At 33.8% G+C, this 18060-nt stretch overlaps 1 protein-coding gene across 2 annotated transcripts in view; it reads left to right on the forward strand.

The window, feature by feature from the left end:
- The first annotated feature begins 5476 nt into the window (after positions 1-5476).
- Positions 5477-18060, forward strand: part of LOC110020911 (protein phosphatase 2C and cyclic nucleotide-binding/kinase domain-containing protein) — a 41232-nt gene continuing 28648 nt past the window's right edge. Inside the window, exons 1-7 of one of the 2 annotated variants that reach the window (XM_020719189.1) lie at positions 5479-6106; positions 6196-7304; positions 8064-8195; positions 8297-8521; positions 8636-8761; positions 8884-8946; positions 16971-17053. In XM_020719189.1, coding sequence (XP_020574848.1) covers positions 6270-7304; positions 8064-8195; positions 8297-8521; positions 8636-8761; positions 8884-8946; positions 16971-17053 — 1664 coding nt within the window. In that variant the 5' untranslated portion in view covers positions 5479-6106; positions 6196-6269. Of the gene's footprint in view, positions 6107-6195; positions 7305-8063; positions 8196-8296; positions 8530-8635; positions 8762-8883; positions 8947-16970; positions 17054-18060 lie in introns of those variants that run through there. The other variant, XR_002293584.1, reaches the window with a different exon arrangement.

The following is an 18060-nucleotide window of genomic DNA, read 5'->3' on the forward strand; positions in this document are numbered from 1 at the left end:
TTATCTCCATTTGGATTCCAAAAATCTATTCTCATTTAATCTTTCCCATTTGATACTCCTTTTTCCGACCTTAAAAACCCTAAACTTTGAAACCTTGAAAACAATACCTTATAATCTAAATCGAGATTTTCCTTAGTTGATTTTGATTGTCTAAGATGTAATTAACTATAGGGGCTTGCCCTTATAGGTAACTTTTGAACCCAGCTTAATATAAACCTTATCTAATCTTTTATATTAGATAGAGGAATTTGTCGGTCAAAAAAAAGTTTCCTTGACTAAAATGGATGTAAAAAATTCCTTAGTTTATTTAATCGAGTCTTACTATCAAGTAATGTTTCTATTCCTCGAGATAGGTACGTCACTTGCAGCATTTGAATATATATATATATATATATATATATATACAAAATTGGGAGATATGGTCAGATGAGACCCATACTAACTGGTATACAACACCGCATTTAAACATGTATACAAAAAAAAACCCAAAATAAAAATCCAAAACATAATGTGCTCCTCAACATCGAAGTGTTGCTAATAGTTGGGATAAATTTGAATTCTTCATTTTCCATAGTAGAAGCGAGAGGAATAATAGCATGGCTTCAAAAAAATTAAACATCAAACCATGAGTAGAATAATAAGTGGGTCTGAACCCAAGCCGCCCGATCCAAAAGCTCCCCAACTCATTAGAACGAGCAATAGTTGGGTGAACGTGTGAGAAAATAGTGTGAGCATGAAGAAGCACCACAAAAACAACCCTGAAGGTTCCATCTAAAGATCCCTCTCTACCCGGCAGAAGTAAAGCAGTCCTTTCCACCATCAAACGCAAAAGTCAGATATCAACCATGCAAAAATAAAATAAAGATATAGTTAAGCAAAGTAGCATATAGGATAAAGGTGGCAGTAAAAGCGAGAAAGTATGTAAAAAAAAGTAGAAACAAACGTAATCATAGCAAAAGCGAGCAATGAATAAAGATAAACCAAGCAACCAAAAAACTAACCACACACATAAGGAACATCAAGAGTGTCCCCATTCACCAAATTATGCAACATATGATTCAACATAGTAACAATGAAGAAACTCCTCCAAACCAAAAGGAGTTAAAGCCCAACTCCAAATACTGTCACCCCACGGGAGAGATGGGAAATGATGAAGAGCAGCATATAGAGTTTTAGTGATAGAACCATTCATTTCCATCTTAAATAAAGGAATATCTTTCTTCTACAGATTAAAGGAGATCAGAGAGATAAGTTGGGCATTATCATAACACACCAACCAAGTTAGAAGGGGAACATTCCAAACATCTTGAGACCAAGTTTGATAAACAAGAAGATTATAGTGTACAGGGTCCTCCAATAGAAGAGGAACAGGAGACCAACGGTCTTGCCAAAAGGACAGTTGGACATGCCCTAACTCCCAAAACCTATACTCCTTAGCCCAATCTCTAATACACAGAAGCTGCTTCCACACCCTGGAGTCTCCAACCCGCCAAATGACTAAGGAAGGGATGACATAAAGACAATATTTTCCATGCATGTAAACCACCCACAGAGATTCCCCTTTCCTGAAGCTAAGCCAAAATTTGAAATAATTAATATCAGCGATATGATGCAATTGTTTAAAACCCAATCCTCCTGCATAAAGAGGTTTACAAACTTTCTTCCAAGATAGCCACCTCCTAGAAGAGTGGCCACCAGCCCATAAGAAAATGTTAAAGCATCATTCGAGGGCAACTTGTTATTAAGGACTTGCAGTGCATACAAAGGCAAACTTTGCAGAATACTCTTAAGCACGATAATTATTCCCCCAAAGGAAAGGGAATTGTGTTTCCAATCTTGAATTTTCTTGCGGACTTTCTCCACCGCCTCATCCAATTGTGTCTTCTTTCTCCTCCCCTTGAGAAGATTGACCCCCAAATATTTTAAAGGAAAAGCAAAAAGTGAAAATCCCGTATAACCTGCGGCCCAATTAGCCTTATCCCTACTGATAGTTTTACCCACATAAATATCACATTTATTAGAGTTGAGGGTAAGACCAGAAATCAACTAAAATTTGTCTAATAGATCATCAATTTTCTTAATATTAGATTTACTTGCGTTGGAGAATAGGATCACATCATCAGCTTAAGCCAAATGGGTGACAATAACCTTAGACTTATGGGCAAATTGGAGATTAGGGAAACAATTGGAAAGGTCATTAAACAAGCGGGAGAAATAATAAAAAACTAGATAAAAGTAGTATGAGACAAATGATCACCCTGCTTGATCCCTCTTTCAGCAGTAAAAAACCCATATGAGCTACCATTAACCAAGATGCTATACTTATTGCAGTGGAGCCAACTGACAATAATATGACAGAAATCTATAGTAAACCCCCTAGCTTGAAAAATCTTGAGAATGAAATCCCAATTAAGAGAATCATAAGCTTTCCTGATGTCCAATTTAGTCACCAAATAGCCACCCCAACATTTTTTTATCAATATCATAGATTAATTCCCGCGCCAGCATAATGTTATCAGTGATACCACGACCTTGGATAAAAGCGAATTAGTTCGGGGATATAAGATGGTGTAAATGAGGTTGAAGTTGTTTGACCAAGAGTTTACTAATAACTTTATTGAGGATCAAAGTGAGAGTAATAGGTCTAAAATGCTCCCATTGAGATTTTTGAGTCGATTTGGGAATAAGAACTAAAGAAGCAATAGAGAAATAGTTTCTAGGGGGTTCAACCCTGAAAAAAATTTGAATGACATTAACAACCTCCTCCATAACGATATGCCAACATTTAATGTAGAAATCTGAAGTGAAGCCATCTGAACGAGGGCCTTTATTGATATTAATGTCCGATAACACTGCAAAGATTTCCTCCGTGGGTAGGGATACCACAAAGGTCCCCAACTCTTTGGTGTACTGCCTGGTATCATTAAAAAATGTTCTTTAATGGTGCTTGTGGTCTCCTGACTTTCCGAGATTTTAGAGAAATAAATAATAACACTATCCCCCAAGTCTTGATTTCCAGTAATCCAAATGCCCTGGTCATTCTTAATTCTAACAATGGTGTTATTAGACCTCCGTTGTTTAACGCAAGCATGAAAATATTTTATGTTACGATCACCTTGTGAAAAGTGTATGTCACCAACTTTTTGGTGCAAAAGCTCTTCTTCAGCAGCAAAAGCCTCCAACAATTCCTTATGTGCATTCTGAAGTTGGGCTATAGTCACATCAGTAGATTCATCAACAACTTGCAAAGTCCCAATCTTCAGCCTTGGTGACCCTGGCATGAACATCACCAAAAACCTCCCAATTCCAATATCTCAATGCATTAACAACTTTTTTATGCAACTTCCAAAGAATAAACCATGCACTATATATATATATATATATATTAAATTAAACTAGATATTATCTTCCCATGTTAACGACCGACAGTACACCTTAATTAAGATCAATTAAGATCATATTGAAATTGCCTAATTTTGAGCACTGAAGCTTAGAGGGCATTCACCTAGTTTGGATATACCAAGCATAGAGACTTTCCCAATTCAAAGGATTGACCTCATAGGGCATTTAACCACTTCAAGGGATTCAAATCTTATGGGAACCCACTCAGTTTACACGACTTAACCTCAAATAACACTTGCTCGATTTAAAGGACTCAAACTTGGTGGGAGTTCATTCATTTTAGAATGCATTTGCTTGCCTTGGAGACATTCATGCGGCAATGGAAAAATCCAACATTTTTAAAAGTGGTGAATCTATTTCTTCATATCATATGATCTTCAAAACATCACTAAGGTCGAAATTAATGTGCATTTTGATTATTATGTCCACTTGTTTGTAATAGTTATGTTTTATATTTATTATTTAGATTAGTATTCCGTTTCACCTGTGACACCAACAATCTTATAAATACATGATTAAAAGTGCTATTTTGATGGATGAGAGAATCACACTTTGAAATTCCTAATATGAAGTAATAAATCCCTCAAAGTCTCTTTCTCTGTTTTTTGCTCACTAAGTTTTCGGTTCTTAGGAATTTGATAAGGTTTTCTAAATTCTATAAGTATGCTTTGGACTTTGCCACAAGTAGATTTGGATTGAACATTATTGATTTCAATCCAAATATAACTTAAATTTAATTCCATAATTTCATAAATGTTTTTAAATTAAATATTAACGTATTTATATTGTTATTATTTGTCTATTAAGTTTCTCTCATAAATACCAAATTCTTCTCTATTGTATCGAGCCCAATTATAATACATAGCTACTGAAGGGCTCCTTTTTTAGTCTAGATTATGAATTTATTATTAAAATGGTTAGTTTTTCTAATAATTAACTTCATTATTCTATTGGCTACTATTGTTAGTTTTATTTGATTCAACTACATTAATGTTATATTATGCACAATAAATATATTATATATTTTTATTAATTATGAGTTATTTTATACTACTCAAACAAATATTTAAATTTAAAAAAAATATTTAAATATTAAAGGCTTATTTGAAATCAATTTTGTTTTGTACTTTTTGTTAATTGTTTTTAATTTTATTTTATTTTAAAAAAAATAATTTATTTAGTTTATTTTTTTAACTTTTAAAGCAAATTAAGTTTTGAAAATACAAAAAAAAACTCTTATTAGTTTTTTGGGTTTTAAAAAATAATAATGTCAATTTATTATATCAAATATATTTTATTTGAAATTAAAATATATTGAAAATAAAAAAAAATAGAAAATAAAAGTAAGAGGTTTTTACATGACAATCGCCTATTTATTGAATACAATATTTTAACCACCAAAATTTTAAATAAATAACCTAACAACCCAAAACTTTAAATATAACATTTTAATCACCTCAAACTTTCACTGAATGCTTTCAGCGTGTGTAAAGGAGAGTGGTAATTATGAAAAAAATTGTTTCAAAGTTATTCTTACGACCTCTCTGACAACAGATTAGATTTAACTTATTAAGATTTAGTAAACCCGTTAAATCCAGATTTACTAAATCCTATCCAAAAACTTTCTGGCAATAGATTTAGTAAATCCTATGAATCTAGTAAAAGTGTTCGACAAAATTTAACCCATCACATTGTTCTCACCTGCATTCTTATCTTTCATGCGTTACAAATACCGCAAATCCGCCGATTGGCGAGATTTAGTAAATCCCGAATTTACGGCTGAAATCCAAATTTATGCTTCAGTTTGTCCAAAATGGCCGTTTGGCAAGATTTAACCCACATCCAACTTAAATCCCGTGATAGATTCATTTCTCTTAAAGCTTGAGCGGTTAAAATGGTATATTCATTATTTTAAATGAGTGGTATGTGAAAGGCCCCTAAAATAATCTCAAAATGTCTCTCGAATCTTAATTTAGTATAAAACAAAATTTTACAGATTTAATAGAATAAAAAAGAATTAGCAATCTTTTATCTTAAAAGATCTGTCCTTTTGTCGGCCCGGAAGTCCACACAACAGGCTCACCATGAGCTGTGGGGCGATAAGGGCAAGTGTGAGGACTAGAATATTAGAATCCAGGTGCTTCTCGGGTCTCCATCCTCCTCAAAAGCATAGAAATTTTATGCAGACACAAAGAGAGAAGAGTTTTTACTCTTTCATTCTTTGTTCCATTTACAGTGGCTTCGGGATCGCTTCCCACAGACCTTGAAGCCTAGAGTTCTGCAGAGATTCCGGCTTCAGCTTTCCGTTACTGTTGGTGTGTTTCTTTTTAACTGTTTCAGAAAGGAAGAAGTGATTTTGGTTTAACACATCTCATACAATCGGCGGAAGGTTCTGAAATTTCATCGAAATCTGTGAAGTCCGTTGAAATTTGACTAGTTCTTCCACGATGAAAATTTATCTTCTGGCTGGTGCGGGGTTTGTCCGGTCAATTTATCCAGGTTTGAAGAAATGTAGTGTTTTTTGGATCGTAGAACCGCTTTTGATTTAATTTTGTGTTGTGTGATCGGAGTTGAGATCTTAGAATGTTCTTCGGTGTCTCAAAATTATTCTGGCGGGCTAATTTTCGTCTCAAGATTTTGAAATTGGCTTACTGCTTCAATTGCTGTGGTTTGGAGTTGGCATTACGGCCACTCTAAGTATAAGGTAATGGCTATCAGCTCTCACTCGGGCTTTTCTTTATCTGCTATGGATAAGATTGATTATTTGTATAATTCTTGCTATCTTCTTCCCAGGTATCGAGGTGGAGACATATGAGCGTTCTTGTAATACTTGTCTGTCTGCTTTTTTCCACTGGATTTAACAAGTGATGGGGTGTTTGCATTCCAAAGGATGCATTGGCCATATGCCTGATTCACCGAGACAAGCAGTCAAATCAAAAGATGGATTGAAGGCAACAACGATTGAATCTGCTCATTCTTTAGGTTCTTCAGGTGGGGAAGATGGTGCTGATGGAGGTCGGTTACATGAGCTGGGTACTACTAGGGACTCTGATGTGGGGATAAATCGGCTTTCGAGGGTTTCGTCACAATTTCTTCCTCCTGAAGGGTCTAAGGCAGTCAGAGTTCCTCTAGGGAATTATGAGTTGCGGTATTCATTTCTTTCTCAAAGAGGGTTCTATCCAGAGGCATTGGATAAACCAAATCAAGATAGTTTTTGCATTCACACTCCATTTGGTGCAAATCCTGATGATCACTTCTTTGGTGTTTTTGATGGACACGGAGAGTATGGTGCTCAGTGCTCACAGTTTGTCAAACGGAGATTATGTGAAAATTTGCTCAGGAACAGCCGGCTTCAAGTTGATGTTATTGAAGCAATCTATGCAGCATTCTTGGCAACAAATTCACAATTGCATGCTGATGTGTTGGATGATAGCATGAGTGGTACAACAGCTGTTACAATTTTAGTTCGGGGCAGAACAATTTATGTTGCAAATGCAGGAGATTCTAGGGCAGTTATTGCAGAGAGAAGAGGTAAAGAAATAGTTGCCATGGACCTCTCAATTGATCAGACTCCTTTTCGAAGTGATGAGCTTGAGAGGGTTAAGCACTGTGGTGCAAGGGTTCTGACGTTGGATCAGATAGAAGGGCTGAAGGATCCAGATGTGAAGTGTTGGGGAACGGAAGAAGATGATGATGGGGACCCCCCAAGATTATGGGTGCAAAGTGGAATGTATCCTGGCACAGCTTTCACAAGGAGTATTGGAGATTCCATTGCTGAATCTATTGGTGTGGTTGCTTCCCCTGAGATTTATACTTTGGAGCTCACACATAACCACCTTTTTTTTGTAATTGCTAGCGATGGAGTGTTTGAGTTTCTCTCCAGTCAAACTGTAGTTGAGATGGTAATTATGATCAAAGGATCTTTTTCCAGCTATGCTTATGCGTATCCAAACACTTCCATGAAGCTTACTTTTAAACCACAAATAATCTTTCTTTGCTCATTAGACATTGTTAAATTAGTTATTTGCTTTAGTTATAATTTGAATTTTTTATCTGCAAAACAGTTAAGTGGATAGATAAAGATTTGGTTGATTTGCATATATATTATTGAAAAATATAAAATGCACCTGTGCTTCTAATTACTAGTTTCAACAAATTATGCCAACCTTCACTTAGTTGCTCATTGAAAGTTTCTCCAGCGGACAGCTCAAGGTCATTCCCCTCAGATCTTCTGTTTAATTAGTAGTTCTATATGTTTTGGTAGATTTCTCTTAATTTAATCTTAAGGTTGCTCCTCTCAGATTTAATGTCTAATTAGTAGTTAAAGATGTTGTGCCAGATTTCTCTTAATTGCTTGCTACAAGTTCCTTCAATTGAAAGATGTTATGTTGTGAAGAATATATGGAGCTCCAATTGGAGTTTTGAGATTTTTTTTTCTCCTGGACAGTGTAGCATACGTGCTTAACATATGGAAATGTTGGTGATCTCTCAGATTTTGGTAATCATAGTGAATAGTCGAATTAATGGCACACCATTATTTTTTATTTTCTCCATGACATTTAATAGTCATTAAATACTCTTTGAGATGAAGTCATGCTTTTGGCTGCTTTCAGTCTTCTTTGAGTCGTCTTGCTTACATATGATGTTTTCTTAACTCTCAGGTAGCAAAGTTTAAGGATCCTCATGATGCATGCGCCGCAATTGTTGCTGAATCATATCGACTTTGGCTACAATATGAAACACGTACTGATGACATTACAATTATAGTTGTGCATATTAATGGGCTAAATGATGTATGGCCTTGTTTCTCTCATTCATTTGGGTAGTCATTCATTATTATCAGCGCACAAGTTGATTTTTCATTGACAGAGTGATGATTTGACTTCCTGAACAGGCTGAGGTTGTTCAAAATGCACTTGATGCACCTTCAAAACCTTTTCCGCAAGTTATGGAAGAAACAGGATCCAAATCTCCCTTTCCTGTAACTTCAAATTCCAAAAATCATCGTGTGAGGCATGAGCTGTCTCGGACACGGTTGAAGGCAATTGAGAGTTCCCTTGAGAATGATCATGATTGGTTTCCTCCTTCTTTATCACATAGGAGAACTTGGGAAGAAGAAGTAATTATGTATTGCTAGCTATATCTAAGCTTAGGTCTATCTGCACTTTTGCAAGTTTGTGATCCAATTGAGAAATAACTATTTGATTTTCATATGCCTTCTGATGATTTTCAGGCGCACATTGAAAGAGTTATCCGTGATCATTTTCTTTTCAGAAGGCTAACTGACTCCCAATTCCACGTTTTGCTGGATTGTATGAAAAGAGTGGAAGTTAAGCCTGGGGATGTGGTCGTTGAAAAGGTAGGTCTCATATGATTGGCTTTCATTGAATGGAAATAAAACTTGTTTGCACTTTATCCAACTTATGACTCACTGGCTTTCAGATTGTGGCTAAATATAACTTGTCAAATGATGAAATGCAGGGTGGAGAGGGCGACTGCTTTTATGTTGTTACAAATGGCGAGTTTGAAGTCCTTGCTAATCAGGTATATACCATCATTTCCATTATCACAATTATTTATCCCACCTATTTAAGAAAAGCTTATAATTTCGTCTTCTTATTTATTCTTCTTGTGTTTTGCAGAAGCTTTTAATTATTTTTTTACAATTTTTATATGTGAATTCTAGCAATGTATGTACCGTTGAGTTTTATTGTTCATTAATTTTGTCCACAATAAAAAGTTTTATTTTAATTTTGTCCCGAAAAAAATTAATTATTCATTAATTTTGTTTTTTGAATTCCATAGCCTTTTATTTTCAATATTCTCTTGATAAATGGTCATTTCATCGTCAAAAAATGGGCAGTGCAGTGGCAAAAATGCATTAAATTAAAGTTTTTTTATTTTTAAGAATTATGTGGTTAAGGAAAATAGTTGGTGAAAGTGTGTATTTACATGAAAAATTATCTAAGAATCAGTTTGGGACAACTTTTTGTCTACATTGTGTTTTAGACCGCCACTACAACTCTACGTTAGGACTTACTTTTTGTTGTTTTATTTTTTTAAATTTTTTTGATGGAAAATTATTTTTTGCAACCAAATTCGTTACAGTGCAGTGGTTGTATTAAAATGACTATCTAACATTTATTTATAATTCTCAGCACAACTTTCTAAAATGTTATTTTCTTCATCACAATTTTACAATCACATTTACGAAAAAACTACAAGTGCCTGAAGCATACCCAAAAACTTTCCCTTTGGCATTGAAAATTGAAAATGCTACTAGTTACACATCAATCAACCCCTCAAGTCAAATAGAGATGTATTAGAGACAGACTGTTCATTCCTTTCCTGATTTATATTCATTAGAATCGAGTGGACAATTATGACCAGTTTGGGGATGTAATTTTTTATAAAGGTGATTATAAAGTTTTGGTAAGGTAAGCTACTTTCTAGAAATTTGTGAGTGAGAATTATTTATATCTTTTGAAGCCAGACAAAATTTTCTTATACCAACCATACTTTAATAGATCTAATGGCAAAAAAGTAGTTCCTTACATGAAATTTTTCAAACAATAACAAAAAAGTAGTTCCTAAAAAAAACTGTGATGACGATTTGAAATGCAAGGTAGGTAGAAAGCTATCCCAAAAAAATCCATTGTTATCCTAAGTTATGACCAAACAAACTTTTATTTTCTAATATTCTAAGATTCATTAACTAATAGGACTTTGAAAGCATATATAAAGAAATCAAAAATTAAAATACATTCTTTTAAGCAACTTCAATATAAACTCATACATGCCAAAAGTTTTTTAAATTACCCCTCAAAATTGCACAATCAATAGTTATAAAGATAACTAGATTTTCTGATTACGAATTCAACTGCTCTTTTCCTTTCCCTAAAAACTATCCTTAATAATCGGATGAGCTTTACTCCCAATGAGATAAATAATAGAAAAATAAGATTCAAACATAAAAGAAAAAACTAACATGCATGTTGGTTTATGACTAAATGAGTTATTTTATTTAATCACAACATACTTATTATAATAGTAATATTAAATATAAATGCTTTGCTATTGAATAACAACAACAACAACAATAACACCAAAACCTTTATCCCACTAAGTGGGGTCAGCTACATGAATCCTTTTTCTCCATTGCGTCCTTTTAGTGTCATATTTTCATTTAATTCTAATAAATTAAGATAATTTTTTATACAATATACCCAAGTCATCCTAGGTCCACCTCTGTCTTTCTTAGCATAAGTCGAATCTAAAACATCTACTCTTCTAGTCAGATCATCAGATGGTCGACATTTAATTTGACCAAACCATCTAAGACGACTCTCTCTAATTTTGTCCATCACTGGAGCTACACCAACCCTATCACGAATATATTCATTTCGCATTTTCTCTCTAAGTGTAAAACCACTCATCCACCTAATCATTCTCATCTCAACAACAGTTAACTTAGTTTATGCTTCTCTTTTAAAGTCCAACATTCAGCTCCATACAACATTGCAGGTCTCACCACCATCTTATAAATTCCTTTCAGTGTAAGCGGTACTTTTTCTATCACAAAATAGGCCCAAAGCATTCCTACACTTCAACCAAGCAACTTGAATTCTACTAATGACATCCTTATCAATATCACCATCACTTTGAACAATAGACCCGAGATACTAAAGTGTTCACACTTTTTAATAATGTTGGAGATTTTTGCTGGGCTTGTTTTTTTTTTATAGACCTAAGGGGTTTGGCTACTATAAGACTTATATTTATTAGATTCTAGGATATAGAAATATCGAGATAAATAATATCATTAAATTTATTATCAAGTTGGGAATTCTCCCTTTGAATATGAGTTTGAGTGAAGAAGTTGTGTTTCATTAGAAGTGACATCCATCGGCATAAGAAATTTTTTGGTGGATGGATGATAACACTTGTACCTACTTTTTATGGCAGAATATCCAATGAATACATATTGAGAGCTCTTCGATCAAAGTTTTCTCTATGGTATTTATATATGAATATAAGCAATGCATTTTAAAATTTTAATAGGGATCTTTTAGAATTTGTTAATAGAAAAAATTTCTACCAAATAACATAGTGTTCATTTTGAATCATTTATTCTAGTGGGCATTCAATTAATTAAGTTGTTATTAGAGCAGCTTCTTCGCAATTTTATTTTGGCATTTGATTATGTAGAAGTGACCTAGCCATCTTTAAAAAGAAATAATTTTTCCTTTTTGCCACTTCATTTTTACTGGCGAGTATCAATGCATAAAGATTTGTGATAATTCCCTCTCTCTAGAAGGATGCTAATGAGTGATTATAATATTCACGAGCATTATCATTCTAGAAAAAAATTATATTAGAGTTAAATTGATTCTTTTTTATGACAATAGTTCTAACACCAATTTTTTGTTTAATTAAATATATGCACGTCGCTTGAGTATATTTATTAATAAACATGACAGAACCCGTGACTCCAAATATATTGAGGATTTTCGAGGCTCTTTAGATATAAGAATACTAAATGACTAGAATCTGGTGTTACTTTTAGGAAGCAAAATACGATGATGTTTAGTAAATTTGTAGGTTTGACTATCAAAATGTTTAATGTCTATATTTATGGAAAGAGAATTTTTAGAAAAAGTATGTCCTAATCTATAATAGTGTCTCTAGATGATGTCAGTGGTGAGAGAGGTGAAAGGGTATGTGTACATCAAAATATGATTGCACGAATATCAAGAAAATTCAATAGATCTCACTTGTGAACAACGAATGATTGCATCAGGATAGTTGAAAGATGAAAACACCAGACATTGTTTCTTTTGGTCGAAACTACTAGCTGACCAAACGAAAGCACAAATTGAACGAAAGAATATGTAGCATCTAATCCGAGGGACAAATTTGTAACTAGCTCCCTCAACTGATTCTGGGACTCTTCACAAAGATCTCCAAAGATCACCTTGCTGAATACCTTTCTAATCTTTTAATAAGACGTCTTGTCCAAGGTGAGCTGCCCGCCAAATTACAATTAGACGCCCTCTGCCTGACGTTTTAAGTTCACTCTTACGCCAGGAGGTTCTCTATCGGGATTTCATTAAGAGGGTCGACCGATGAACTTTTAGCTGAGAGGATGTGTCGGCCAACTAAAGGTTTTCAGCCGACCAAATGTTTTCAACTGATTGAGCAACAAGATTAACAGACCATTGAATTTCTTTCTTAAACAGTTATGAATACAAAATGGTGCTAACATCAGTTACAAATATGAAAAGGTGTCGGAGTCAGTAACAAATGTGAGGTGTCATAATAACTTATAGCGTCTCCATTAAAATGTGGACGGACATGTAATTTTATAATTAACACCCTCGGGATCTATAAATAAGGGGTCATTCCTCAATAAAGAACTATTGAATTTGCTCACTCAAAACTTATGTTATTGTGCTCTTAATACTCTTTTAATCTCCCTCTCTATCTCTCTCGTCCGTCCAATGCTCTATATACATATTTGGATTCAACAGTATGATAGCTAATCGCAATCTTCAAGAAATTATAACCAAACATTTTCTCTAGTTCACCCATTCATCTTTTTAGCGGTGAGATACTGATTAATACAATAATTGGTTTAAAAAATAAATTTACAGTTATGATCTTCGATAAATGTGGATAAATAAAATGTTTACTGTGTGGTGTGGGACATGTAATATATTATTAAATATTAAGTTGAGAGAAATTAAAATATTTCCTTGTCCCGCAACGGTTGTTAAAGATCAATTTACAATTTTTATTTTTCTATCATCGGGAGAGGATTTGTAAATTTAAATATATTGTCAATGTTTGTTATGTGGCCAATAACCATTGACTCTATGATCCGAGAAGTGTAAGAACTAGTGAGGCACGGAATGCATAAAAATTAGAATCATAATTTTTTGAGTAAGATAGTTTTATCTTGGTGGTTTTTCTTAAGAATTGAGAATATTCTTTAATTTGTGAATCTTTTTTGAATTGATTCATTGTAGCACCACTAGACAGGCTTGCCCTATTAATTATTATTATTATTATTTCTATGTTTTTCATGATTTATATATCACTATATGATTAGGAATGAAATTCATGGAAGAGGTAGTTGATGGAGGTTTTAGAGCATTGTGGATGCTTGTGGAGAAGTGGTGCCATTTATTGTGGAGTTGGGCTGGTGATTGGTCACTTGTAGCCTGTGATTTGAACCACTTGTGAACGTTCCTTAGAATGTGGAAGTGTCTTTGATGTGTCGATGGAGAATATATAGTGGATTTTCGACTGAAGGATTGAGGTAGTAATTTTATTTGGTGTTTTTGGACTGGTGATAGGTCACTTGTAGCTTGTGTTTTTTTCTTACTGATTTAGAAAAAGCTTATGATAAGGTTCCAAAGAGTTCTTTGGAGAGTTCTAGAAAACAGAAGAGTTGATATGACTTTTATTCAAGTCATTAAACATATATATACTAGAGTTGTTACTTGTGTTCGAACAGAAGGAGGATTGACCAAGCATTTTCCTATTTCAGTTGGATTACATCAAGGATCGGTTTTAAGCTCATTTCTTGTTTCCTTTAGTCATGGATGCTCTTACTGGACGTATACTTGAGGATGTACCATTGTGTATACTTTTTCCTAATGATATCCTTCTTGTGGATAAGACTAGAGGAGTATTTTGGGAAAAAAACTTGAATTATGGAGATTTACAATGGAGTCTAAAGGCCTTCACTTGAGTAGATCTAAAACTGAATACATTGAATGTAATTTTAGGAGTAGTAGCTCTAGTGGCAGAGGTGTAACTATGGGTGATCAAATCATTAAAAGACGTGAACGTTTTGAATATCTCGGGTCTATTGTTCAAAGTAATTTTGGGTGTTTTGTTCAAAGTGATTCTGATATTGATGGTGATGTTATTTGTAGAATTCAGGTTGGTTGGATGAAGTGGAGGGATGCAGCAGGCCTATTGTGTGATAGTAAACTACCTGTTAGACTCAAAGGAAAATTTTATAAGATGGTGGTGAGACCCGCAATGCTTTATGGTGCATAATATTTGCCTTTAAAAGAGAAGTATAAAACAAAGTTAGGTGTTGCTGAGAAGAGAATGCTTAGGTGGATGAGTGGCTTGACACTTAGAGCCTAAATGCGAAACTAATCTATCCGTGAAATGGTTGGTGTAGCTCAAGTTGCAGATAGGATTAGAGGGGATCATCTTAGATAGTTTGGCCACATTAAACGTCAACCATCTGATGATCCGATTAGAATAGTAGATGTTTAGATTCAACTTATCCTAAGAAAAACAGAGGTAGACCTAAAAAGACTTGGACATATTTTATAAAAAATGATCTTATTCTATTAGAATTAAATGAAAATATGACGCTCAATAGGACACAATGGAGAAAAATGATTCATGTAGCCGACCCTTCTTAGTGGGATAAAGGCTTGTTGTTGTTGTTTTTGTTGTAAAGAATGTAAAAGAACCCAATGGAATAATTTGAGGTTTGGAAGGCTGAGATCCAATGGCGCTTGAAATCTACTTTTGGGTAGTGAGGTTTTGGGCTGATATCTATCGGCTGATTTTGTGTGGTGCTTAAGAGGGTATTAGATGGGGATATATGGGTATATGTATTCTATGAATACCCGAGGATGCTAAGAAAATGATGGAAGAGTTCTAGCGGCACTGATGTGAAAGTTTTAGTATGTGAAATCAAAGGAAGTTAATATGGCTAGATTGAAATAAACTTTGGCTAGCTACTTTGAATTGGGAAGAATAAGGTAAGAAATTGTTGAAACTTAGAGAGAAGTTTCAGAAAAGTTGAGGGATATGTCAGAAAGCAACTAACACAAAGAAACCACATAAAATAAAAGGAAAATGATAATGATAAACTTTTCATTAAAGAGGTGTTGTTCCCAGTAATCATCTAACCTTTCCAAATTGGAAGAATGACTTGTCCAATCTGATTTTTATTTCATGAAAAGCTTCTTATTTAATAGATTTCTTGATATTTAGAAGTTTTATATAAGATGAATATAAAATAACACAATAAATTCAAAGCTTTTGTCAAACTAATGAATGCATCTTGGAACTAGTTGTAGTCTCCCTTTATAACTCCAGTTTAGAAATTCAAGGATTGACTCAGTTGAATGATTTTCTTGGAAGATGAAACTTGATGCTGGAAACTACAAAAATGGGGATGGGCATGCTTGCTTTAATTTGGGCTTTAGATGAATTGATATATGGGGTGGTATTGATGATGTGGCATAGTTGTCTTCTACTTGGACTAAAAGACCAGCTCACATACAAATTAACATTTTTACTCCGAATCCATCTCAACTAACTTTCAATAAGCTTTAATGAATGTTCAACATAAAAAAATTAAAATAATAATTTAAATGTTGTTATCACCTAGCAAACAACTTGTTATTGTCTTGTACTACACTTGCCTTTTATTACCTGTTCTCATTTATTTTGATCCTTCATTGAATTGATTTTTCTACTTTGGAGGGATAACCTCCCTGCATTTCTTTACTTGGCTGACCATTTGCAGGGCCCATGCATATGCATGCTTCATGATTTCTTAGTTCCTTCTACAATAATAAAATCCATCTAATATCATTCGTAACTACTAAAGTTTACATATTATAATCATAAACTTCAATTTACAGCAATGATAATTCTGCATTTCATTAGCCACACAGAATAAAATACTATTGAGAGAGAAAATAAATTTGGATCTTTTTTTGTTGTGCTGAATCACTTAAAATCCCTCTTCGCTGATAAAAAAAACCTATAGAAGTTGCCAACATTAGATATCAGAAGAAACTGAAAATGATATAGATATTCACCAAAGTCTAGTCACAACAACAAGGTAATCCCCACATCCAACCTACTTAGGATATAAAAAGAATCTACAACTGGAGCACAAAAAGTATGTTCTCAAGAGACCACGGGTCCTGAACAGATAAGATTGCAAAAATCAACCTGCTTTACAGTCTACCGGTTTGCAGCATAGGTCTGCCACGTGCTGTACAGAGTAAGTTGGCTCCATGCTATTAACCTGAGACAACAAGAGGGTCCTATCTTCTTCTTGTTTTGGGAGAACCATGGGTTTAGCTGATTTGATAGAAACTGCTAGAAGTCGCAGGAACTAAGAGCCATTGAAAAGATTGATCAGCAAAGGCCTACTGTGAGGTTTCATGAGTAATATTCTTGATTAATAAGATTTGTATGAAAATATAATAACGATATTTAGTCTTTTAAGCGTGAAATCACTAATGCTTTACAATTTTTGAAAGATACATATGAGAGTCAAGAGCACTACATGACTTTTTTTTATCAACTGTTTGCTGTGTCCGAATCTCAAGTTATTGGCTACTTATTGACTTATTTATGTGTAACATCAGTTCTGTAACTTAACATTGGAACTAATTATTGTTAATGAGCTAAACGGTTTATTCATTCAATTTAGTGAGTTAGTGCAGTTTGTTAGCATGTTTTGATTAGCAGAACCTACCCAACTCTTACCTGTCAAAATTTGTTTACAATAGGACGAAGGGATGGAGGTTGTCACCAAAGTTCTGCACCGATATACAGCTGAAAAGCTATCATCCTTTGGGGAGCTAGCTCTAATGTGAGATATCTAATTGTTTTATTATTTTTTTATTTCTAATATTTGATTGTATCATTTCTATGTTAGTGCACCTTATGCACATATTGGAATCTCCATGGATATCTAGCACAATGTTTTAGTTATTTTCCAGCTTATTTCTATCTATTGATGATGTATATTTATTTTAAGTAGTGAGTAGAGTCAAAGTGCATTAAACTATTTTGGTGAGAAAGGCAAAGTTCTTAAAGGTATCATTTTGATGAAAAAGTCTATCTGTTCTAATGCTCAGAAGGATCACATCACTTCATTTTTTGTAAGCACAACAATTTGTCAAACAGTATTTTACCTATTGAACATAACCGCATGTTGGTAAGAGGTAAAAGATTCATGAAAACATGTGTTTTCCCATAAAATACATGAAAAACATTGAAAAAAATATAAGAGGGCTGAATCACTTTTCTATATTAATGTACAGCTATTTAAAGAGTTTTAACTAGGGACAAAAAAGATAGCTAATCTCCCTAATTAAGGAGAAATATACTATTCAACTAACTACCCTAATATAGAAGAAAATAAATAGTGATTCCTAAGATCACTCATACAATTCATAAATTTCTAAATATAGAGTATAATGTCGGTCAACTTTTTCGATTGATTAGATTTATTTGAAAAATATGATATATGAAAATAATTTTTGAGATTTAATTTAAGTATAAAAGATATATAGTTTGAGTTTTAAAAGTAGTATGTTTTAATTTTTGAAAAATGAGACCAAATGGATCTCATTAGTCTGATAGTTTGCATAATCGTGCCTGATACCGCGAATACTACACCTTCCCGAGAGATAAGTGTAGACCTCAGCGATAGACCCAATCTTGCAAACTAAGAGATTTATGACATCCGTTTGGTCTGCGAACCTTTTATATATGACCGACAAATTCCCCTATTTAATACAAAGATTAAATAAGGTTTATTTTACCTGGGTTCCAAGTTCCCTATAGAGGCAAGCCCCTATAGTTAATTACATC

The sequence above is a fragment of the Phalaenopsis equestris genome, unplaced genomic scaffold, assembly GCF_001263595.1.
Source record: "Phalaenopsis equestris unplaced genomic scaffold, ASM126359v1 Scaffold000112, whole genome shotgun sequence".
In the NCBI taxonomy this organism is placed as follows: Eukaryota; Viridiplantae; Streptophyta; class Magnoliopsida; order Asparagales; family Orchidaceae; genus Phalaenopsis; species Phalaenopsis equestris.